At 34.9% G+C, this 27,716-nt stretch overlaps 1 protein-coding gene across 1 annotated transcript in view; it reads left to right on the top strand.

Moving 5' to 3' along the window:
• Window positions 1-27,716, top strand: part of LOC101888015 (uncharacterized) — a 50,291-nt gene that overhangs the window by 9,065 nt on the left and 13,510 nt on the right. The window contains exons 2-7 of the mRNA XM_020037264.2: window positions 1,277-4,165; window positions 18,381-18,613; window positions 26,621-26,980; window positions 27,044-27,239; window positions 27,305-27,406; window positions 27,470-27,665. Of these exons, the coding sequence (XP_019892823.1) occupies window positions 1,614-4,165; window positions 18,381-18,613; window positions 26,621-26,980; window positions 27,044-27,239; window positions 27,305-27,406; window positions 27,470-27,665 (3,639 nt within the window). The 5' untranslated portion in view covers window positions 1,277-1,613. The remainder of the gene's footprint in view (window positions 1-1,276; window positions 4,166-18,380; window positions 18,614-26,620; window positions 26,981-27,043; window positions 27,240-27,304; window positions 27,407-27,469; window positions 27,666-27,716) is intronic.

Here is a 27,716-nt window from a genome sequence, read left to right as displayed (position 1 = left end):
AAATTGCATTAAGGTAGTAAACATTAATGTTCTTCCCTATTTTCCATACTATTCCAATTTAAGCCAAAATATTTGGAAATTCGACATTAAAAAGAATACATATATCCTTAATAGCAAAGAAAATTGTAAATGAACGTATTTTCATGACATTGCAATTGATCTGAATAAATTCATGTTAGCTCCCCAGCAAAAATTTCCATTCCAAATAATGGGTTTACTTTCCATTTTTTGTTTTATCTGTGGCAAACTACACACGGTGCAGCATTTGTGAACATATAGATATTCTTCATTAATACCTCAACTTGTTCCTTTTATATTTTTCTTCGTTTACCCAGGTGGAGTCACGAACTGGCAACCTTCGGTTTTGTAGCCGGAAATACACATTATGTGCTGACGTTACTCATTACTTGGTTATAAAGAAAGTACGTTATTCCTTATTAAGGAATAATTATTCCTGAACAATTAAGGTTATAATTACTTCCTCTCCCACTTTGTAATCTATCAAAGGTTACAACTAAAGGAAACGTTTTCAATAAATACAAATCTCCCGACAAAAGTTGTCGACAAATGGATTGCAGTTCAACGAAATAACACACATAGGTGATCCTTTGAGATTTAGTACAGGCCATGGCAATTGAAATTGTGTGTTTTGGTAGAAAAGCACATACATACCTAAGTGCACATCGCCGCCATGTGTACATGTATGCATACATACATATGTATATTGTCAATATTAAATGAGAAAAAATCCATTGTATTCGAACAATTCAAATAAATACCCCATAGAAATGTGTCATTGCAATTACAACAATATTGCCTGTAAAAGGAAACAATTGGAATGACAACAGGTCACAGGATATAAAACAGCATTAGATTTTTTGTCTGTTGCTTTTGTATGAGGAATAGATTTTTTTGTTTTCTTTTCATTTCACATTTATTGGTCACTTTACAAATGAACTTTGACTTTCTAAGCCCGTTTGGCCTTGCTAAGGACAAAAATTGCAAGACAGTTAGCCTGCAATTGTTGAGAATTCCCATAACATGGCTATGGATATTGCATTACCCAGAATGGATGCTCCCTTGGAAATGATACATGTTAAGCATCTACACATTTTCACACACACACACACACTTGACTAGCTTTCTATTTACAACATTTGTTCCAAACAACATACATACATACATATGTACATATATCTTAAAAAATATCACCATGATTTTTAGCTGCAAGTATTTCAGTCGACTCATCCGAATACTTTTCACTTTTTCTTTGCAGAATCAGCAAGATCCCTCGCCGCTGTGTGTGTGACGAAAAAACACAAAAGTATTGTAACACCAGCCGTAGGAACAGGGATATTGACAAAGTTCCTCCGTATCTTGTGACCAGTCCAAGAAGAGCAATAACTATCAGTAATATAAAAAATAATAGTAACTGACAGGTCCATAAGCTGTAGCACAGGACATCGAACGAATACTAAATAGGCAAGGACACAAACGGCTTTTGCAGTAAACAAGGATAACAGCAACCGACTAGAAAGTGCATATCCCATTGTATAATATTTGCCATCAATACATTAGGACAACAAAATGTTTACGAGGACAACAACAATGAGATGTCTAAAAAACAGCACAACAGCAGTGAAAATGAAAAACGAGATCAAAGCCAACGATTGGTCATCATCTCTGGAACAAACGCAACGACGACAAGCGCAACCCTGCACAAGTTATCAGTTCAGAGTTCAAACGAAATGTCAAAAACGAAGAATCAAAATTTCCATTCCCCGGAAAATGAAGCAGAAGATCAAACACAAAAAGAAAACGAATTAAAGGGAAAGTTAAACACAACATCAAATATTTTCCTCCATCAACTTAGAGTATGGTTAAATTTGGGAACCTATTTCATTCTGCTGCAGCATGCTCATCTTCGACGTCAATATGAATGTATTATAAAAAATCCATTGAATCTATTAAATCAAATAAAAGTAAAACTTATAAATAGTCTGGCCATACTGTACTGTAGGTGGTTGACTGTTGTCAGTGTTGCCAACGTTATACAAATAATAAATATTGCCAAGTTATTTATAACATTTTTGCCAAATCTCCAAAATAAATTAAGTTTAAGTGTAATACCGATACGAGTAGCAAGGATATTAGGAATTTGCCCCATAAGACTGATAAAACTAACAACATTACAACAACAACAACAAGAAAAACAAATTCCTAAAACAGAAAATAAGGAACCACTCAAAACAAAAGAAAATAAAAATCTACATGGAACAGCGTTGGTGCTAAGAGAAAACACACGGCGTTCAAATACCAAAGACATAAAATTAAAATATTTGAAAAAACTAACTGAAAATGGTTTAATGAGCAAAACACAACAATTGGATATATTCAAAATTCGAAGTACTAAAGATGCTTTATTCTCGCAAAGATTTCCCAAGTCATTAATTGAGTTGGAAACTCTAAATTTAAAATTTTACACAATATTCAGGATAACGCGAGTAACCGGAATTGCAACCCAAAATATTGGGTACACCTCCCCGAAAATTGTGAATGCACTTGGAACGAAAATCGATAGCGAAAGAAAAGCCTTCGAATTCGAGTTCTCAACGAAATTCATTAAACTAAAAAAGTTTAACATGAATGGACATAGCTCGGTGCCTCTAACCCATAATCGAGTTATGCTGAGAAGGCGAAAACTTGCCAAGGCAATGCTATTTAGTGCAGCAAGTATAATTAGAGCAAAGGTATGTGTGCTCTCCACCACCAATTTAGAACACAGAGAACTCTTCATGTTCCAGTGGCAACATCGGCGGCATGCACCAGCCAAATTGGCAGTAGGGACTTTCTTGGCTGAACAACATACTTCTAGTAATGAAAAAACTTTTCCAAGTCTAGCTGTTAAACGAATTCGCTTGAAAACATTGGCAAGTTCTAAGGACTCTATTTTAACACATAAAATAAACCAAGAAAATAAAACGGAAGACCAAGCCAAATACAAACAATTCCGCGCGACAGGAGCAGCAACAGCACCAACAATAACAATAACAACAACAACACAAGCACATGAAGTTATTCAGCCAGCAAGCCAACATTATGATAATAATAAATATTATCTTGTTTGTAAGCAACTGCTAAATGAACATCCCAATGCAGGACGTAAATACGGGCAGAAACAGGCGACGACGCCGTCGTCCACTTTACACCACCAAAAGGAATCGAAGTGCCAGTACGTCCTGTCTCCTCCTTGTTCTTGGCAGCTACACGGATATCCGTTAGTGTTACAAAAAAGAAATTTCAAATATCTTACAAAGCTAACGGAGCATACAAAGACTACAGTTTACGGCAGCAAGAGCAATGACAACAACAAAACTGACAGCAGTAGCGGCAGCTATGAGAAAAGCAACACAAATTCCACCGTACTTCCACATTTAAATGATAATGGTTGTGATAATGAAGGTCTACAGCAAGATGGGTGTAATGTATTACCCCAAAGAATTTCTCAAGTTTCCAAAAGTGACACAGCAGCAACAACAACAAAAACAATAAATTCGGCGGCATTTTACAACACACATTCTAAGACCAACAAATCCATGGGATCCTTTAAGGCAACGGCTGGAACCGTACACTTTCATACGCCAACGAATGCTGATGCAGCAAACATTCCATCAAGCTGGCTTCAAGTGTCGGCAGCATTGTCCAACACATTGAAGCCAACAATGAAGACAAGACAAATGCCTGTTCCTTCTTCTTCTTCTTCGTCGTCGTCGTTGTCGTTGTCTTCTTCTTTAACGTCTGTGCTTCCACATTTTAAACATTGTCATCATTCAAATTTCCACCTAAAATTATCCAACAACACTCTCATCTCCTCCTCGCCACGTCTTGCCGGGCTTTTGTCATTCTTCTCTTCGGCCTCAGCATCAACATCGTCGTCGTCATCTTCGCCATCCTGTTCACGGACCCCAATATTGTTGTTGTTCTTTCTATTGCTATTGTCATCCATGTGGCATACATCCGATGCATTTCACGGTAGCGTCAAATTGAGCACGAATACCATCAAGACAAAGTACGGTCTGGTGCGTGGCATTGTGGTGCGTTCATCGCCATTAGTTGAAGCTTATCTGGGCATACCGTATGCATCGCCACCTGTCGGAAGTTTAAGGTAATTATTTTTAGATTTCTTACTTCCATTCCAATGCCAAGCATTGGGTTCTTAAGAGTTATGAGAGGTTTTCGTAGATATAAAGTCACATAATGACGGATGCAAACATATGCGGCCCATACATCGCTTCCTACTGTGGAATACATTTATTTTTATTTTGCGTAATCAGACCACTACTTTTTGAGCAAAGGGAAACATGTAAAACAATAGCTTTTGTAATATCTAGCATTTTGAGAGAAAGCGCGTAAATATTCGATTAAATTTAAACAACGGACTTTAAAATATCTGTAAAAGATTTCGACACTTATCTCTCCCACTAGGGTTGAATATTATTAATGATCATTACTCTCAAAATGTGACAAATCATTCACAGAATATGTGTAGTCTCGGGTATACATAGGCAAATGGTAATATGCTGAGGGGCATGGTAGAAAATACCGCGTTTAGGTACAGCATTTTATCCATATTAACCCACATTATCAGGAGGTATTGCTTAATCAAAAAAATAAAATCCGTTAAAAATTTTGTTAAAATCTTAAAAATACCGAATGTAGCCACTATATTAGGGCCTATACGACGACGTAGACCTGCATAGGCAACTTTTGTCATAATACATTACAATATTCAAATGCGACACTTGAAACCAGTAAAGAAAGTTATGATACCCTACACCACTTTGCTAATTTAGTTGAGCTCCACTTTTAAATTTTAAATTCGGACTTGTATTGCCCATTTGGTTCAAAATTAAATTGAAATCAGATAAAGATATATTTGGGATCTCGATAAAATTCGGCAAAGATATAACAACAAATACAACAAATATAACAAATACAACAAATCGGATGAAAAATATATATGGGAGCTATAGCTATATCTGAACCGATCTTCCCCAAATTTGGCGTACTACCTTCTAGACTCAATTCGGTCGTATGTGCCAAATTCCATCCCATTTGGACAAATATTAGATGTTTGGTGCACAATAAAAGGTAAATCGGACGAAGTTATATATGGGAGCTATATCCAAATCTGAACCGATCTCGATAAAATTTAGCAAATGTATTTCTGAGCTGTATTTGATATATTTCCCTGAAAATCGTCGTTACGGAGTGCATATTACGGCTGTGGATAACAAATACAACAAATCGGATGAACAATATATATGGGAGCTATAGCTATATCTGAACCGATCTTCACCAAATCTGCCGATCTGCCAAATTCCATCCTATTTGGGCAAATATTAGACGGTTGGTGCACAATAAAAGGTAAATCGGACGAAGTTATATATGGGAGCTATATCCAAATCTGAACCGATCTCGATAAAATTTAGCAAAGGTATTTCTGAGCTGTATTTGATATATTTCCCTGAATATCGTTGTTACGGAGTGCATATTATGGCTGTGGGTAATAAATACAACAAATCGGATGAACAATGTATATGGGAGCTATAGCTATATCTAAACCGACTTCGACCAAATTTGGCATACTTATTTTCAGGCCTAATTTGGTTGTATGTGCAAAATTCCATACTATTCGGGCTTATTTTACACGTTTGGTGCACAATAAAAGGCAAATCGGACGAAGATATATATGGGAGCTATATCTGAATTTTTACCGATTATCTCCAATTTCAATAAGGTTCGTCCTTGGGCCAAACAAATGTTGTTTGGAAAATTTCATCTCAATCGGATAATAAATGCGACCTGCATTTTGTTCACAAGAATACATGGACAGACGGACGGACGGAGGAACAGACGGACTGACATGCATAAATCAACTCAGTGATTCTATGCAGATCATCATAAGGAACTATGGGTCTATCTCGTTTCCTTTTGCCTGTTACAAACAAATGCACAAAGACATAATACCCTGACCACCTTGTGGTGTAGGGTATAAAAAATCATCAGAATTCCGAATATAAGGAGGTATCGTTATACACCTAAGTCTGTTTTTACACTGTCTTTTTGTACACGATTTTGATATAACACGGTTTGAAAATTGAATATTTTTAATTTTTTTACACGATTTTATTCCATTTAGCACGATTTGAAATTTTATGTATTTAATTTTTTTTTGTCAAATTTAATTTTTGCGAAGTATGTTCATATCACAAAAAAGTATTTATGAAAGAAAAAAGTCTGAAACCATCGATAGTATCAATAGTTTGCGAACATTAGCTTAAAGATTTAAGTGAATTCCCCTTTAGCGCGTACAAACATTTTTTACTGGTCAAAGCAAATGTGAATAGCACAAGCATTATATATTTGATTTAATAAAATAGCCATGAATTCTTGTTCTTAAAAATTCTTGTTTTTCACTAATTTTAATAGGTTTTAGAAATTAGGAACAAATCACCCATTAGGAACAAATCACCCATAAAATCAATGTCTTTTTTACACGGTTTTTTTTACACGGCTTCTTGTGGAACCAATCTACCGTGTAAAAACAGACTTAGGTGTATTGGGGCTATACGAAGACGTGGACCTGCACGACAATTTTCTGTCAAAGGGTGTAGTGTCCATTACGAATTTCAAACACCAAATTTGAAACAATTCCGGTGAATAATGTCGCTAAAATCAGAAATGTTTCTGTCTGTAGCATTTACGAACTTCAAATACCAAATTCCAGTGAATAATGTCACTAGAATCAACAAAATACCGAAAAAGGGAGGTACCATTATATGGGGGGCTATACCAAAACGTGGACCTACATCACCCATTTTCAATACCAAAAGTCCTGCAGACATAATACACATTTGAATACAATTGTATCAAAGTTATTAATGTTATGTTAATGATTAAGCTTTTAATGCATATTTTTCAAAGCATAATAACTCGCAGATCTGACTCGTTTAAGTGGCACAATCTTTATTATAAGTAATGGCTCGACTAAATAAAAATTAATACCCATAGCAGAAATGTCAATACATGTTCACGTACCGGTCGACTTAAAGTGTTTTAAAAACCTTGTCCTATTTCTCAGCCATAGGCTTTAATTTGAGAGTTAAAAACCAATCTCTTAAAAATTATATATCAACTGTTAGAGCATGTAAGAGCTCAGCTTAGTCCAATGAGCTGTAATTTGTTCGCGTTGAGTGGTATTTACTTTTGAGGGCAGAATGATTTCAGAATAGTCAAAGTTTACTTCTCTTTTACACCCATTACCACAGCACCCCTAATTGAGCATTAGGGTCCCCATTAAGTCTACATTTTTGATCATAGTAAAATAAAATTCACTGACGATTCCTCAATGTCCATCTGTTTGTCCGCCAGTCGCTCCAAATTACTATATATGTCTGTGGGCCTGGAATGTACTGTTATATGGGGACTATAACAAAATATATACATATATTTTGAAGCCTAAATGCACATTTTTAGCCGAATCGAGGGGAAAATGTGGTCAAGACCCTCAAATCAAAAGGTATCTTTATATTAAATCAGGAAGTACTCCGAAACATTGACCTACATTGAAAATTTTCTGCGTAGAGTTTTTCTACCCCCTTAGAAACTATGCTGCCAAATAAGTGCCAGATCAATTGAAAAACTTGGCCAAGACACTGGAAATTGCTGAAATCAGGGGATACCTCCATATGAAGGATATACAAAAAAAATATGCCCAAAATATAAAAAATACTTGATAAGGGTTCGGGGCTACACGAAAACGTTGTCCGACATGAACCGTATTTTTTAAAAATGATTATACATTTAACCCATAAGACTGTATCAAATTTAGAACTCTATCGTAAATTTTGCGAAGTATATATCAAAATATTTGTGTATAGTTATGGCATTATGGGCCTTACAAAAGTTTGGCCTGGGAATTCAAAAACCTTTTGAGAGTTTGATCTACTAACAGAAAACTATCCACTTAGAATTTCCCAACCTCCAGATTGGTTGTTGCACAATGTAATTACCTGCGATTTAAGTAATTTGAGGGTTTCAGGAGGAATCCTTTTCTTACAAAAATTTCAATTCGCTCTACCATTTTTATAGGCCTATTTATGTTCGGTATTTTACTGCCATATTGTCATATGAAATCCCCATAAAGTCCATATTTTCATCATAGTATAATTCAATAACGATTAAACAAATGTTCGGTCCCGTGCTACTTTCTAATATTCGTACTTTGTCCATGTTTCTGTCACAATTTCAGACTGAATGTGTCCCAGTTTGACATTTCAGAGTGTATTTCATATAGACGTACACCTTGTGGTGTAGGGTATAAAAAATCATCAGAATTCCGAATATAAGGAGGTATCGTTATACACCTAAGTCTGTTTTTACACTGTCTTTTTGTACACGATTTTGATATAACACGGTTTGAAAATTGAATATTTTTAATTTTTTTACACGATTTTATTCCATTTAGCACGATTTGAAATTTTATGTATTTAATTTTTTTTTGTCAAATTTAATTTTTGCGAAGTATGTTCATATCACAAAAAAGTATTTATGAAAGAAAAAAGTCTGAAACCATCGATAGTATCAATAGTTTGCGAACATTAGCTTAAAGATTTAAGTGAATTCCCCTTTAGCGCGTACAAACATTTTTTACTGGTCAAAGCAAATGTGAATAGCACAAGCATTATATATTTGATTTAATAAAATAGCCATGAATTCTTGTTCTTAAAAATTCTTGTTTTTCACTAATTTTAATAGGTTTTAGAAATTAGGAACAAATCACCCATTAGGAACAAATCACCCATAAAATCAATGTCTTTTTTACACGGTTTTTTTTACACGGCTTCTTGTGGAACCAATCTACCGTGTAAAAACAGACTTAGGTGTATTGGGGCTATACGAAGACGTGGACCTGCACGACAATTTTCTGTCAAAGGGTGTAGTGTCCATTACGAATTTCAAACACCAAATTTGAAACAATTCCGGTGAATAATGTCGCTAAAATCAGAAATGTTTCTGTCTGTAGCATTTACGAACTTCAAATACCAAATTCCAGTGAATAATGTCACTAGAATCAACAAAATACCGAAAAAGGGAGGTACCATTATATGGGGGGCTATACCAAAACGTGGACCTACATCACCCATTTTCAATACCAAAAGTCCTGCAGACATAATACACATTTGAATACAATTGTATCAAAGTTATTAATGTTATGTTAATGATTAAGCTTTTAATGCATATTTTTCAAAGCATAATAACTCGCAGATCTGACTCGTTTAAGTGGCACAATCTTTATTATAAGTAATGGCTCGACTAAATAAAAATTAATACCCATAGCAGAAATGTCAATACATGTTCACGTACCGGTCGACTTAAAGTGTTTTAAAAACCTTGTCCTATTTCTCAGCCATAGGCTTTAATTTGAGAGTTAAAAACCAATCTCTTAAAAATTATATATCAACTGTTAGAGCATGTAAGAGCTCAGCTTAGTCCAATGAGCTGTAATTTGTTCGCGTTGAGTGGTATTTACTTTTGAGGGCAGAATGATTTCAGAATAGTCAAAGTTTACTTCTCTTTTACACCCATTACCACAGCACCCCTAATTGAGCATTAGGGTCCCCATTAAGTCTACATTTTTGATCATAGTAAAATAAAATTCACTGACGATTCCTCAATGTCCATCTGTTTGTCCGCCAGTCGCTCCAAATTACTATATATGTCTGTGGGCCTGGAATGTACTGTTATATGGGGACTATAACAAAATATATACATATATTTTGAAGCCTAAATGCACATTTTTAGCCGAATCGAGGGGAAAATGTGGTCAAGACCCTCAAATCAAAAGGTATCTTTATATTAAATCAGGAAGTACTCCGAAACATTGACCTACATTGAAAATTTTCTGCGTAGAGTTTTTCTACCCCCTTAGAAACTATGCTGCCAAATAAGTGCCAGATCAATTGAAAAACTTGGCCAAGACACTGGAAATTGCTGAAATCAGGGGATACCTCCATATGAAGGATATACAAAAAAAATATGCCCAAAATATAAAAAATACTTGATAAGGGTTCGGGGCTACACGAAAACGTTGTCCGACATGAACCGTATTTTTTAAAAATGATTATACATTTAACCCATAAGACTGTATCAAATTTAGAACTCTATCGTAAATTTTGCGAAGTATATATCAAAATATTTGTGTATAGTTATGGCATTATGGGCCTTACAAAAGTTTGGCCTGGGAATTCAAAAACCTTTTGAGAGTTTGATCTACTAACAGAAAACTATCCACTTAGAATTTCCCAACCTCCAGATTGGTTGTTGCACAATGTAATTACCTGCGATTTAAGTAATTTGAGGGTTTCAGGAGGAATCCTTTTCTTACAAAAATTTCAATTCGCTCTACCATTTTTATAGGCCTATTTATGTTCGGTATTTTACTGCCATATTGTCATATGAAATCCCCATAAAGTCCATATTTTCATCATAGTATAATTCAATAACGATTAAACAAATGTTCGGTCCCGTGCTACTTTCTAATATTCGTACTTTGTCCATGTTTCTGTCACAATTTCAGACTGAATGTGTCCCAGTTTGACATTTCAGAGTGTATTTCATATAGACGTACAAATCTACGTTCCCAACCAATTCCAATTCTCTTGGGAGGTTACAAATTCAATAGAATTCAATACCAAAACGTGATCACTGGATGTAATAAACCCAGTGGGTTAATCGTCAATGGTATTAAGGCGCTATCACTATACAAAAATAAATCTTCTCACTAACGGACAAGTAACATACATTCTTGATCAGGGTAAACTTCAAAGTTGATATAACCTTGTCCGTCTGTCTACTGTAATCACGCCAAAGTCCAAACTAGTTGTGATAGGGTTCGCACAGAGCTGAATTTTTGAAGATAGGCAATATCGGTTCCGATATTTGCTATTTTGACAATTTAAACCACATTTTCTGACGAAATAGTTTCTCATTCTACCACAGGCAGCACAACATTGCGTCATATATCCACATTTTTACAGCCCCATAAAACGGTATATCCTGATATTCAGTATTTTTATAATTTAAGCCACATTTTTCAACGGAATTATTTCAAATTCGGTGTTTAAAGTCGATAATGGGATCTACCTCCATTGACAGACCATTTTCATATAGCCTCCATATAACAGTAGCACCTGATATTCGGTGTTTTGACGTTTTTAGCCACTTTGTTCAGCGGATTTTTTGGCATTAGGAAACTTATTATATCTCAAATACAAGCCACTCATAACGCGATAATATTTAGGATGACTTATTAATATAATAACAAAAAAATGACACAATTAACTTCAGGGCTGCCACGACTTGAAAATGCTGTTACTACCGATATAATGTAAAAGCAGAGCTACAGTCCTCCGCAGCAAAATATTATCCAAAATTATTCTTCTTCGTACTTCAGGTTTCTCGAATTATATAGAACTGAAAACATAAAATTGTACTTTTTGTATTGTAATTGTACCAAAATATGCTATATCATTCAAATCAAAGGCCTAAAGTGGTAAAGAGTGGACAAAATGCATTATGGAATAATAATTAATGTGAAAAATATGTAGAGGCGCTGCTCACAACAGAGAAATGTAAGCATAAACAAGTAAAAAAGCTGTAAGTTCGGCCGGGCCGAACTTTGAGTAGCCTGCACCGTTTGGGACGAATTTGGCAATTCTCAAAAACAATAAAATCCGTTAAAAATTCTATTAAAATCTTAAAAATACCGAATGTAGCTATTATATTAGGGTCTATACGACGACATGGTGCATAGGTAACTTTCGTCATAAGCGATTACAATATTCATATGAAAAACTTAAACAAATCTGTGAATAAAGTAGATAAAATCATCAAAATACCGAATATCGGGAGGTACCGTTATACGAAGACATGAACCTGCACAGAAAATTTTCTGTCTTAGGCTGTAGTATCCATTACGAAGACATGAACCTGCACAGAAAATTTTCTGTCTTAGGCTGTAGTATCCATTACGAACTTCAAATACCAAATTCAAAACGATTCCGGTGAATAATGTCACTAAAATCAACAAAGTACCGAATATCGGGAGGTACCGTTATATGGGGGCTATACGAAGACGTGGAGCTGCATAGACAATTTTCTGTCTTAAGCTGCAGTATCCATTTCGAACTTTAAATACTAAATTTGAAACAATTCCGGAGAATAATGTCGCTAAAATCATAAAAATACCGAATATCGGGAGTTCCCGTTACCAAAACGTGGACCTACATCACTCATTTTCAATACTAAAAGTCCTGCAGATATAATATACATTTCAGTAAAAATTTATCAATCTACTTCTATACGTTTGGAAGCTAGAGTGATTTCCACAGACGGATAGACGGACGGACATCGGTAAATCGACATAGAATTTTATGCTGATCAAGAATATGTATTCTTTGTGGGGTCTAAAATGTATATTTCGAGGTGTTACAAACGGAATGACAAGCTTAATATACCCTCCATACTATGGTGGGGGGTATAAAAACAAAATTACAGAGCAGTTTTACGAAAAACATTTTCTGTAAACCAAAAATCTGGGCACAAAATTGAATTCCACTGATGTTTTCAATTAATTGAGAATTGCATTTTCTGTTAAAATAACTTAACATTGGTGATAATGTTGTTATGATATCGTAACAACAGAGGCAAATACCCCAGGTGACAATTTTTTGGCTCTGACTTGTCCTATCTTAATGCTTCTATGTCATTGATCAAATTCGACACAAGACATACATCAGGTACAATTAATTATTGTTTAATAAATTCTTAGAATTTTATTACCTTCGAATTCTTTTTCGATGTCGTTGCTGTCATTTCTGACTTTTTGGAATAGCAATAGTTGTTATTAAATATCACAAATGTCAGTTGGACGGGTAACATTGCTCGCATTTGTACTATCAAATGTTTATTTTATGGAGTTGTATTTGTCCAACACAACACATACAGACGAGTATCCTCTCCAGACTACATCAATGCTATATCTGAATATTTAAAATCTTAATGCATTTTATATTATTGTTATTTTCCCAATGGATAGACGATAGCTGGAACGAATCGATGAATGTTTATTTGTATTGAGGTAGTTGGGTACTTTTTTATTAGCCGAAAAGCAAAACGTTCCTTTCTTCTTCCTTTAGCTTGATGGACAAAGCCGTTATATAACGGAGAGACAAAGATGATGCTTCCTTCGGTCAACTGTTTGTTTACCTGCTATAATAAAATGTTAACTTGACTGTCTGTCGTTTAATATTGATATTGATGTTGAGAGGATATTTGCGATATAACAAATCGATTCGTTTTATTAACAATTTCATACAACTGCTGTGAAAAATTTACAAACAACAATGCAAAAATACGGTGTATAAGGTAAAAATATACTATACAAAAAGGTAAAACTTTATCAAACATTTGGAACTTTTATGACCCTAATGGAAAATAACGAAAATGGAAGTGGAATACCTTTAAATATGTATGTCTAAATATCTTTTACATTTTCCATATATTATTTATTCTATGGTTTTTTTTAATATTTTTTAAAAACGTAATGTTAAGAATGTAATTTTTTAATTTCTTAAAAAAGAAAACATTATTCTCAAGACTGTTACAACATTACCTTAAATTCGACATAGTCTACACCAATAATCAACTTCCCCACAATGCACTATGGGTAAAAAGCATGATTTTTTGGCATAAAGTCATTTTTTTTTGGTTTAATATTTTGAAATTTAACTGATTTTCTAAATGTAGATACCCATATTAGAAAAAAAAAAAATGTTTAATATCAATACGGGTGGCAACCCTTTTTTGCTGGCGAGCTTTTAAAGTCAGCTGTTTGAAAGTCACTTTGTTTTGGTACAACTGGCGGTAAAGATCAGCTAAGTTCAAGTGCTTCTGATTTGACAAAATTGAAAAAAATAAAATGTGTAATTATGGAAAACGTTAGTGCAGGTATGTAAAATTAAGACGAGGTGCCCTTTTTGTCATAATTGTCTGTTGTTGTAATACTGTGAATTGTTTCGTTTATGTATAGCTTTATATAAAATCTAAAAATTGTAGTTGTGTTCCGTGGAGTGTAACTTGTGAATGGCAAAGCATTGCAAAAAGGTATAAATGCCAAGTTATTAACAAAAGTGTGTTAATTAATGAGTAACTAGCCTTTTTTGTTCTATTTTGTGCCAACGCGTGTTTTGCAGATGAACATGTGTTTGTCCATGCAGCGCTTATTGAAATTTGGAAAAGCAACAATCGCTCAGAAGATGCACTTGTGAAATATGTGTTACAGAATATCAATAATATCAGTTTAAATGAAGCCCAAATGCGTTTGATATCAAAACAAGTGAAAGATTTTGTTAATTATATAAAAAAGCATTTGCCAATGTGCATCCGTAAACCAGAGCGATTTAAAACTAAACATTCAAAATGGCTTAGCAAAAGTATAATTATTGTAATGAATGAGCAGTATGTTTCTCCAAATCATCATAGCCGATCGGCCAGATCGGCTATATAGCAGCTACATGAAATAGTGCCCCAAATCATATGAAAATTCGTAGGACATCTTGGGAGAATAAAAAATGTATACCAAACAAATTTCACTTCAACAGCTTCATAAACAAAAAAGTTGGGTCAAATCGGCCAGATCGGCTATATAGCAGCTATATGAAATAGTGCCCCAAATCATATGAAAATTGGTAGGTCATTTTGGAAGCATAAAAAATGCATACAAACCAAATTTCAATTCAATAGCTTTGAAATTAGAGTTTATGCCAAAATAAACGTAAAAAAACCCATAGTGCAATGGCCAAAAAAAGCACTGTACAAATTGATACTTCTTTCAATTCGCCCAAATGTAATAGTTTCCACTTATAAACATTCAGATTTGTTGAATTTTTCATTTATATTTTTAAAACACAAAAAAAGAAATTGTTCAATTGTCAACGTTAAAATTGTTCAAATTTCAAATTTGGCACGCCCGACGTATTTGGGTAACTCTCATGTAATATTGTGCGGTGAAAAACGTCGACTGAGTACGTCGAATTTGAGGTAACTCTATATTTAGATGAAAAACTTAAAGGGTAGCATATTAATCACATTTGGAGTCGCTTTAAGCATGTTCCTCCGTCTGACTGTGCATTGTATTTTTGTAAGCAAAAATAATCCAAAACAAGTAAAAAACCTTAAATTCGGACGGACCGAACTTTTAATACCCTCCACCATTGGGTAAAGAAAACAGTTTTTATATAAAAGTAATCTTAAATTATCATTTGAGACCCTACAAATTAAATATATTATTGATCAGCGTAAAATGTTGTCAAATTTTAATTCAAAACGAATTAAGATAGGAGGATAAAATTTTGCACAGATCAGTCATTTGTCTGCAGGCAGATGATCTGAATCGTTTCACGATATCGGATGATCCCCATAACACGATTCCTCCTGATATTCGGTGTTTTGACGATTGTAGCCACATTTTCAATAGAATTGTCTGTTAAGTTCTTTGTGAGTAGATTACCCCTGAAAGAGAACTGTCTATATAGGTTCATGATATCGTACATATATAAATTTTGGTAAAATTTTAAATTTCAGGCAGCTTTTTTATGATTTAAAGAACTTTTACTTAGTATGGCAACACCTCCTCTAGTTGAGTGTTCTCTATCTACGCCAAAACGAAACAAAGATTGCGTGGTACAGTTTTAAATAATATTTCCATTTGTCAGATATTAATATCGTGTTCAGATACGTCGCAAATGTTTCCGCAAATGCGTCCTTTACATTTTGCATTGGAACAATAAACAGTAACAATTTTATTGACTCAGAACGATACATTGGAAGTTGCATTACTTTCCTTGCGAAAGTTCACCAATGTGAATAAAAATTTATTTTCCAACAGTAATTGTCTCTATCAGGCATGTCGCAAGATCGTATCGGAAGCGTTCGTTTTTGTTTTAGCTTCTTCAGATTTCGTAGGATTTGGTGAATATGGAATATGGTAACATTAGGGGAATGAAAGAACGAATGAATGAGGAATCCAGACAAAACATATGATTAGAAAACATTGTGGAAGTGTAAATATTTTGTTTAAAAACGTTGTTTGCAAAAAGAAACATTGCAATCTCTTTAGACAAAAACCACTTCAGGACATTTTGAATTGAGGGGTGCCCAGGGTCACCCAAACCTGGTACATCGTAATATTATTATAAAACTGTGGTCGAATTCGCGGATATGCAATATTGGTCCAATCCTTCTGGTACCTACCCCAAAAAAGTCGAAATCCCTAAAGAAAATAATTTAACTCATAGGAAGAGGAAGAATCATCCGATGTCAATATTTTAACAAATCTAGATCTTGTATGAAAATGGAATTGTTCAGACCACTCCTTCTGGTACTAGGGGTAAACATTTTGAATACCCATTACCCTCATAAAGTGCAATATGAGCATCGGATTCTCTTCAAACACAAAATTTGACGTAAATATTGGATTTATTGGCTCACCCCTTCTGATACTTCCCCCACAATATGTTAAAATTTCGTGTATGTCAATATTTCTATTAACCATAGATCCATTATTCGCTCTCCCTGGTACCTCCAACACAAAAGTACAAAATTTTCTAAAAAAGCACATCTCATACAAAGTGGGGGTAGTAGTCGAAATATGAATGTTTGACTTAAATGGACGAAATGGACAATATTACCAATATAATAACTTTTTAACTTGTTTTCATTTGCATTTGGGCAAACATTAGCTAAATTTTTGACAGCATAGTTGACACAATTGTACATCTCGCAATGGCCATGTATCTGGAACTTATGGCATTTTATCACATTGTTTTTAGCTGTCCCACTTAATCATTACTTTGAGGAGCGAATTAATTAACCCTACCTCATTGAAGTAAACAATAAAGATCGTATCTTCGAAAGCACCACGTGCTTTAACAATGGCTTAAACTTCGCAACATTTATATGACCAAAGGGTCAAAATTTTGAAGAATCATAACTCTTATAAAATGTGATGTAAGTGTCCGATTATCTTCAAATTACACACATAACAATATTTTTACTAAGATGGAATATATCGGTCCACTCCTTCTGGTACTTCCCCCACAAAGGGTCAACATTTTAAATTATAATAACACTTATAAAAGTGTTTTGTAAGAATTCGATTGTTTTCAAATTACACACATCACAATACTTTCATTAGGCCAAGGTCTGTTGTGAAGATGGAAGATATATGTTCACTTCTTCTGGTACCTCCCCCACAAAAAGTCGAAATATCAAAAAAAAATATTCTCTGCACAGAAAGAGAAAGGATAATCCGATTTTGCGAAAATGGACAATATCGGTCCACTCCTTCATGTACCTCCCACAAAGGGTCCACATTTTGATTAATTATAACGTCTATAAAATGTGAAGTAAGAGTGCGATTGTCGTCAAATCACACACATCACAATACTTTTATTAACTAAAGATCTGGTCCACTCCTCCTGGTACCTCCCCCACAAAGGGCCAATATTTTGAATATTCATGAAGCTCATAAAACGCGAAATTAATAGCCGATCCCATTTCGCACATACCAATACTTTTATTTGCAATAGATGAAGTATGAACATGTAATACTTCGGTCCGGTATATCTGTTACCTTACGCATATTTCCACATTTTCCAATAGGTCAAATCTGGCACATTGTAAAATTTTTATCAGTCTTAAATTAGATACGAATTGGTCAATATTGTCCAACTGCTTCGGAACCTTCTCCATAGAGTGTCAACGGTTTGAATAAGTATAACTCAGACCTGGGGGTAATAAATACCGCACAACAAGGAAATATAATAACAGTTTAAATAACATAAATTCTGTAATAGCTATGCGATGCCGAGATTAGAAAATAATACCGAAAGGAATTGATTTTTGGAGACTTTCTTTTTTTGAAGTTTTCATAAAAATCCGAAATTGATTATATGACAAACATCATAATTATAGTTCTTTAAATAACCTGCATTTATTAATTATCCACCAATCAACTTACATTGTGGTCGTAAACTCACAAGGGAAATCAATCAAAATTAATGTTTATCAATAATACAAAACATCTGATTCATTAGAAGCAAGTGCAGCAATACGGATTTCAAAGGCGTACAAAATAAGCAAAACCTTAGTTATATTTACGACTAGTAGCTCTAATATATTGATGGATTTTTAATTGAATTTACAATGTTGACTTTGGTCTTGTTCTTCTTGTTTTTATTTTTTCATATATTTAGATTTATGCCACCAATCACCCCATCAACATGGAAAACGGTACGCAATGCTGATCGTTTTTCTCCCGTTTGCCCACAAACCGTGCCAATTCCCCCCAATGGTCCTGAAGCTTTGCTAGAAGTGCCACGAGCCCGTTTGGCCCAGCTGCGTCGACTGCTGCCATTGCTTAGCAATCAATCGGAAGACTGTCTTTATCTGAATATATATGTGCCCTACGAAAACCGAAGACATAGGCGTAAGTATTGAGAGGAGTAGTCAAAAAGAGAAAGTGAAATGTGTACGTTACTCTTTTAAATAGCTTTGAAATCTTCAATTCCGTAGTGCATTGCAGTTTGTTGAACTCCGAAATTACTGCAAGCATTGTGGAAATGATGATTTTATGGTAAACTGAAACAACACTGAAGTGCATTTAGATTCTAATGAAAACAAGTGAAAAAGCAGTAAGTTCGGCCGGGCCGAACTTTGAATATCCTCCACCATTTGGAACGAATTTGGAAATAAAATCCTTAAAAAATTCTGTTAAGATTTTAAAAATACCGAATAATGCCGTTATATTGGTGTCTATACGACGTGGACCTACATTGAAAAAAACGGTGAATAATGTAGCTAAAATCATTAAAATATCGAATATCGGGAGGTACCGTTATATGGGGCTATATGAAAACGTGGACCTACATGGCGCATTTACGAACATAACCTGCCTACTGGAAAAATAAACATGTGTGCAAAATTTTAGCCTTCTATCGAAAGATAGAGTGATTACAACAGACAGACGGACAGAGGGAAATACAGACGGACATGGCTAAATCGATTTAGAATTTTACGTTGATCAAGAATACCAAGAATACTTTGTTGGGTCTGACATGAGTATTTCGAGGAGTTACAAACGGAGGGTATAAACAAGTAAAAAAGATGTAAGTTCGGCCGGGCCGAACATTTAATACCCCCCACCATATGGTACAAATTTGGCAATTTCCAAAAAAAAAAAAAATAAAATCCGTTAAAAATTCTGTTAAAATCTTAAAATACCGAATGCTAATACGACGTCGTGAACCTGCATAGGCAACTTTTGTCATAAGTTTTTACAATATTTAAATGCAAAACTTGAAGAAAAATCTGTTTATAATGTAGCTAAAATCATCAAAATACCGAATATGGGGGCTACCTTATATGGGGGCTATACGAAGACGTGGACCTGCACAGACAATTTTCTGGCATGGGCTGAAGTATCCACTACGAAATTCACATGCGAAATTTGAAACAATCCCGTTAAATAATGTCGCTAAAATCATTAACATACCGAATATCGGGGGGTACCGTTATATGGGGGCTATATGAAGACGTGGACCTACATGGCTAATTTTTTTACTTAGGATATAGTATCCATTACGAACTTCAAATACCAAATTTGAAACAATTCCGGTAAATAATGTCGCTAAAATCATCAAAATACCGAATATCGGGGGGTGCCGTTATATGGGGGCTACACGAAGACGTAAACCTGCACAGATAATTTTCTGTCTTAGGCTGTAGTATCCATTACGAACTTCAAATGCCAAATTTGAAACAATTCCGGTGAATAATGTCACTAAAATCATCAAAATACCGAATATCGGGGGGTGCCGTTATATGGGGGCTAAACGAAGACGTGGACCTGCACAGATAATTTTCTGTCTTAGGATGTAGTATCCATTACAAACTTCAAATGCCAAATTTGAAACAATTCCGGTGAATAATGTCGCTAAAATCATCAAAATACCGAATATCGGGGGGTGCCGTTATATGGGGACTAAACGAAGACGTGGACCTGCACAGATAATTTTCTGTCTTAGGATGTAGTATCCATTACGAACTTCAAATGCCAAATTTGAAACAATTCCGGTGAATAATGTCGCTAAAATCATCAAAATACCGAATATCGGGGGGTGCCGTTATATGGGGGCAATATGATAACTTGGACCTACATGGCCCATTTACGAACTTAACCTGCCTACTGGCAAAATATACATGTCTGCAAAATTTTAGCCTTCTTTCTCAATTTGTTCGAAAGACAGACAGACACACAGACAGACGGACGGACATGGTTAAATCGTCTTAGAATTTCATGCTGATCAAGAATATATATCCTTTGTTGGGTCTGACATGAGTATTTCGAGCAGTTACAAACGGAATGACAAAATTAATATACCCTCCATAGTATGGTGGAGGGTATAAAAACAGTAAAAGAAGGTCGAAAGTCGGATGTGGCCGACTTAATCATACCCTACACCAGCTTCTATATTTAGTAGAGCTACCCATAACGTTTTTGAATGCGTATTATGGTTTTAAAGGAAATACAATTTAAAGCCGAAAGAAATTAATATATGAAAGTACCTTAAACGATTTCTACTTAATTTGACAGACTTCACCAAAACCCATCTTATTTGAGCTCATATTACAATTTTTGAGGCACATATGGGAGCTATATTCAAATCTGAGCCGATCTCTATAGAATTTTGCAAACTGAATTCATTTGTATTTTTCAAAGTCAATTTAATTCCAAATTATATTAACCATTAAGTGCACAATATACTTGAAATCTAGTAAAGATATGCATGGGAGCTATATCCAAATCTAAACAGATCTCGATAAAATTTGGCAAATGTATCTCTGAGCTGTATTTGATATATTTCCCCGAATATCGATGTCACGGAGTGCATATTACGGCTGTTTAGAATGGAACTAACACATCTTATTAACAATATTTATGGGAGCTGTAGCTATATCTAAACCGATTTCCACCAAATTTTACATATTTGTTTCCCGGCTCGATTTTCATCCAATTTGAACTAATACTACAGATATATACGGGAGCTATATCTAAATATAGACCGATTATCTCCAAGAAATGATTTGTGTAAAATATCATTTCGATCGGGCAATAAATGCGACATGTATTTGTTTTACAAATATACATGTACAGACGGACGGATGAACATACATAAATCGACTCAGAATGTAATTCTATGCAGATCGTTTAGAGCAACTATGGGTCTATCTCGCTTCCTTCTCCATGTTACAAAGAAATGCATAAAGACATAATAATCAGATAACGGTGCTGTTAAAATCATAAAAATATCATATGTAGGAGGACTACAACTTATATTACTTAATATATTTTTCTGAATATCGTAGTTACATAGTGCATCTAACGACTTTGGATTACCTTAATATCAAATAGCATAAAACATATGTATGACATCTAAATCTATATATATAAAAATCAATTGTTGTTTGTTGGTAACGGAATCAGTTGAAAACGGCTGGACAGATTTGCATAATTTTTTGTACAAACGTTCGTCTTACCCCGAGTTAGGTTTTTAAAGAAAAAAATATTGACCACGCCTTATTTCTTTATATTTGCCAGATAATGAAGATATCGGTTTGAAAATTATTACACGAGATACTGTTGACTTTCCCTCCAAACTTAGGAATTTATTTGGGCGCCAGGGAACTGACCATGCATACTTCTAATCTGTCTATACATAAGGAAGTTGTGTTAGTTACTACGCTTATAACTCAAGAACCGCTGATCTGATTTTAACGATTTACAAAAATTCGGAATTGTCTCTTGGCAGAAAAGGATAAAATCCAAAAAAATCGCGTAAAAATGTGAAATTTTAAAATTTTCATTTTGACTTTTGAAGTGTACAATAGTAATGTTTTATTTTGCATGATTTTTTTCCATTTAGACTTACTATTTCGGAATGTACATTTGTAGTGTTTTTTTTTTTTTTTTAATTTTATATGATTTGTAGTCTTTTTGGGTAGTAGAAAGCGACGAAAATTATGGAGTGGCGGAACTGAATAGATGATGTCAAAATAATTAAAGTGGTCAAACCAAAATTGATAAAAAATCAAAAAGAGCATATTGCACTGCATAAACTCTAAATTAGGGAAAAACTGAGAACATTTTTCAAAGGAATCAAATTTCAAAATAATAGTAAGGACCAAACTTCGTAAGGACCTTTAAAAATGTTGGCTGTAAAAACCAGCGAACAAGTTGAAGATTTTTTTCAATTTGTTTATTAGTTACTATGCTTATAACTCAAGAACGTTTTGACGGATTTTCACAATTCATACAACTTCGGAATGGAATCTTGCAAAAAAAAAAAAATTGCGTAAAATATGCCAATAAAAATATAAAAGAAGAAACCCCTTTGGCGTGAACTTTTTTCAATTTAAAAACTATATAGAAGTGTACATTTTTTTATTGTTTTGAATTCTGAATGAATAATATCAAAAATGAAATAGTACGCAATAAAATGTTAAATGACGATCTTTCATGTCTGAAATTGGCATTTAGCTTTCAACTCCAGGATCTACATCGTGCTTCAGCTGGAAGATGCGAACACATTTAAATAAGCAAAAATAACCGACAAAACGTTATGGGGCTCATTTCAACACGTGGACCTACCTACTTCTATCATATCACAATAATCCGTCCAATGAGAACTCAATATGCAAAATTCATTGGCCGGCCGGGCAGAATTATTACTATCATCCATCTGAGGGTAAAGGAAACTTTTTTATATAAAAGTATCTAAATTCAAGCGTGTTTCACTTTAAACTTCATATACCAGTAAGACTGTTTGAATAATGCAGTAAACTTATCAAAAAATCATAAAGTGAATGAGGCCGTTATATGGGGCCATACCAAAACGGGAACCTCTGTGGACCATTTTATACTTCAAGCATTGTCATCTATCAAACCTTCTAAAATACCAAATTTGAAACAATTGTGTGCGTAAATGTGACTAGGATTATCAACATACCAAATATCGATAGGTATCGTTATATGTGTTAGACAAATCCGAGGAGAAATGTGACAAAAATCATCAAAATACCGAATTTCGAGAGATACCGTTATATGGGGACTATACCAAAACGTGGACCGATAAATTTCATTTTCAATACCAACCATCCTATACACAATACAAATTATTCTGCTAAATTTTGATGCTCTACGTCAAATAATGTAGCCTGTATTGTAATTTAAACAAACAGACATGACAAATCGACTTATCGACTTTTATGCTGATTATGAATATATTTTGTTGTTGCCAAAAATCGTCAGGCTTAATCCCATTATTGTTGTTTTTATAAATGGGATTAAGCCTGGCGATTTTTGCAACAACAAAATACTACGGTATCCCAAAAAAGCATGCCAACACTGTTCTGATTATTATGAATATTTATATGTATATTTTATGTGGTCTATGACGAACATTTATGAATGTTACAAATGGAATGAAAAAATTAATATACCCTCCTTTCCAAGGTGGAGGATATAATAAGCATTAAAGACTAAAATTACGGGCCGGCAACGCGGGCCGGGCCAGCTAGTATGTATATATTTATAAATTGCCCGACTCTTAGACTTCAAAAAAGCAACCTTCCTTGATAACGTGATATTAGATTGATAAAACATACATAGCGGGCGATATTAACCATTCAAGAGACGTATACAGGGTGACATAGAAAAACTGCAACAAAGTCAAACGCCATAATTTTTACTTTTTTTTTAATTTTGTTGAATGAAAGCAAAAAATGTCGGAAATTGCATCAAATTTTAGAATAAGTTTAGATTTGTTCGAATTGGTCACCTTTGGCACGAATTATGGCCTTCAAACGGCCAATGAAACCGTCACACGCTGCCCGAATGTTGCTCTGCAGTATTTTGGCCTATTCCAGGCGAAGCGCTTGCTTGAGGTGATCGACACTTTGATATTTTTTAGTGCCAATCTTGCTTTCCAAAATACTCCAGACACAATAGTCGAACGGATTGGTATCCGAATATTTTTGTGGACCTTGTGCGCTGGAAGTGAAGCGAGAAACCTTATTTTGTAACCATTCTTGGGTGGCGCGTGCTGAGTGCGATAATGCTTAGTCCTGTTGGACTGTCCAAGGTCTGTGGCCAAAATTTTTGCGTGCCCAAGACTTTAATACACCCTTCAGAATATTTTCGCGATAATATTAGGCATTTATTCTGATGCCACGGCCGATTAATACGAGCGGAGAGCGACCATCGGCTGTTATGGCGGCCAACACCATCACCATGGCCGGCGCTTGAGTTCTAGTGGCCAATCGAAGGTGCACATTTTCAGCTGACCTTTGTTTTTTCATCTCACACTGTATATTGAGAATTAAAAAGATATATCACATCAAATTGTGAGATTGATAGCTAAATCGATGAAATATATTAAGGGTGATTCATTCAAATCCGAACCGATATTTACCAAGCTTAGTATTTTCATTCTTTGATACCTCGGTCCACAATTAGCCATAAAAACTGTATAACGAAATCGGGTATTTCAAAGATTTTGTCTCTATTTCACACTAAATCTGCTGAAATTGTACATTTCGTGTTCTTATTTTGTAGTTTAACACCTCAAAAAACATCTTTAATGTAGGTCCAACGTTTGGTGTATTTATCTATATTGGAGGGCTGCAATGAATTATGATTATGATTTAATTCAAAATGAAAATATGCCAAAAATATGACAAAATGAATGAGAACTGTCGAAATCAGTTCAGCCGTTCTCGACATATATGAGATCTTTCAAGCATATCTTCTTTGATAGACATATATATCTCACATATTTTGCTATATATCCGATTTGTTGGATCTTAACATCAATGTAAAGATCAGAAGTAACCTTGTCATGCCTTTGTGATTTCGCCGGGATTTAAAATATTCGCGGTTTAATGAAAATTTTTGAATTTTTTCAACAAAAAATATATGGTCTATTTTACCCGCTAAACATCATCCGATGACCACCCAAATTGGTAGGCTTCTTCCCCGCCCTAAACTCTAGCTACATGCGAAATTCCGCGTCGATTGGTCTATAATTGCGACCTCTATAGCTACTGCAAAATCCGACATTTTTTCAGTATTTGGTCCATTTCAACCCCTAAACATTTGGCGATCATCTCCAAAAGAAATAGGGTTCTATTCTGACCTTAACCCCACCTCCATTCTAAATTTCGTGAAGATCGGGCCATAATTGCGACCTGTAGAGTGATTACAAATTAACATGGACAGACGGACGGACGGACATACATAGCTAGATCGACTCAGCTCGGCGAGCTAGGAAGATCCATATATACTTTCCTATATGGGAAACCAATATTTCGAGGTGTTACATAAATTCTGGCCCAATCAAACTTATAATACCCCCAACACATAGTGTTGTAGGGTATAAAAAGTCAAAATAAACTGTCCCAACTTGATTAAATGGTTGAATAAACAATGACGCTGAGCGAACTCGATTCAAAGAAGACAATCACGGTTGTGATTGCTCATTTACATTCATGTGTTCGACCAACTCATGTTGCTGAACACATCAAACCGTCTCGAACGCTCATGTTTGATTGTGAGTGAAGTGATTCAAACTGAGCGTTCGATTCGATCAGAAGCGAAAACGGTCATTTCATTCAGATCAAACTAAACGACTGCATCAACAAAAATCATGTAAGAAACCGAGTATGCTTGAATTTTTGCATACCCGTTGCAGCCCTCTGATCTATATTTATAACAGAATAGTTAATAACTGACTGACTTAACGCCCAGACGACGAGAAATTCTGAAATTTGGAATGAGAGTCATTAACAGAGTGCAGGATAAATGTACCAAAAACTTTCCTCAAATGGTACCATATACGAACGCAATTTGAAATTTGGTATGATAATCGTGATACTAAGAGAATCATATGTGCTAAGTGTGCGAACTGTTAAAATGGTACATTTTATATTGGGTGAACGGATAAAACTGGAATTTTTAAATTCTGAATTGGTGTCCATGTTGGTATTTGGTTTGTGATAGAAAGGTGGTTTCAGAAAGTGCACGTTCACGAAATGTACTACATATTACTGTAAGTGGCACAATTTGGTATTGTTTAAACAGATAGGCTTGAAGTCTGAAATTTGGTAAAAGGGTCGCTGTTCATGTGTGGCCTGAAAAGTACAAAATGATACTAATTTGGAGCACTTTTGGTGTCTAGGGTGGAGAGATGTTTATTATTTTGGATATGCAGTGTAAATGTTACTCAATTTAATATTGGATGAAGGGATAGAGCTCTTCTGTTTATTCTTGTTTTTGTCAATTCTTTTTTCCATTGGTGAGAACTAGTAATCGCTATCGCTATAAGAATTACTTCAGCAAGTCACTTAACATAATTTTGCATTTTTGTTCAATCCACAGGTTTTGCCACAAACAGTGGAGAATCGTCAGAGCAATCCCTTATTCCCACCATATTATTCATTCATGGAGAATCGTATGAATGGAATTCCGGAAATCCCTATGACGGATCTGAATTGGCAACACATGGCAATGTTATAGTAGTTACCATAAATTTCCGTTTGGGAATCTTTGGCTTTCTCAAAACTGGCGGCAAGGAGAGTGCTCAAGGAAATTTTGGTTTAATGGACCTAGTGGCTGGCCTACATTGGTTGAAAGAAAATTTGCCAGCCTTTGGAGGAGATCCACAAGCCATAACATTGTTGGGACATGGAACCGGAGCTGCTTTGGCTAATATTTTGGCGGTGTCACCGGTGGCAAGCGGTGGGTTTTTTGTGGACTTTGATTTTTAATTAAATAAATATTTTTGCAAATTACATTGTCCAGATTTGATACAACATGTTGGCCTGGTAAGCGGCTCAGCTTTGTCACCCTGGGCAATACAGAAAAATCCTTTATTTGTTAAGCGACGTGTGGCCGAACAGACCGGCTGTCATGGCGACATGCTCTATGATGATTTGGCACCCTGTTTGCGTACCAAGTCTGTGGCCGAACTTTTAGCTGTGAAAATTGATCATCCAAGGTAATATCTGTAATACTTAAAGAGAAAACCGCGTTCATTGCATTGTCTCTTGATCGTTCCCCTAGATTTTTAGTTGGTTTCGCCCCTTTTGTTGATGGCACTGTCATATCACCCAATACCGATGGTATTGGTAAACTATCACTGCCTATAGGCTCAGCTATAGTTAGGTAAGTCACGTTACGGCTATTTTGAAGAAAGTACAAACATGTTTTTCGATTTTTCGATTACAGTACATCAGGAATTGAATATGCAAATTTTCCCAAACGCAATCTTATATTTTGCCTGACCTCCGTGGAGTCACATCTTGATCTAAGTGCTCAAGACTTAGAATTTGGTTTCAATGAAACACGACGCGATCGTATATTGCGTACTTATGTCCGCAATAATTTCCATTATCACTTGAATGAAATATTTGCGGTACTAAAGGTGAGTATTTGTTTTTCCAATGTTTTCCCAGATATCGTTTTCGCAACTGCT

The sequence above is a fragment of the Musca domestica genome, unplaced genomic scaffold (genome assembly GCF_030504385.1).
Source record: "Musca domestica strain aabys unplaced genomic scaffold, Musca_domestica.polishedcontigs.V.1.1 5, whole genome shotgun sequence".
Taxonomy (NCBI): domain Eukaryota; kingdom Metazoa; phylum Arthropoda; class Insecta; order Diptera; family Muscidae; genus Musca; species Musca domestica.
This window is presented reverse-complemented; position numbering and strand designations above follow the sequence as displayed.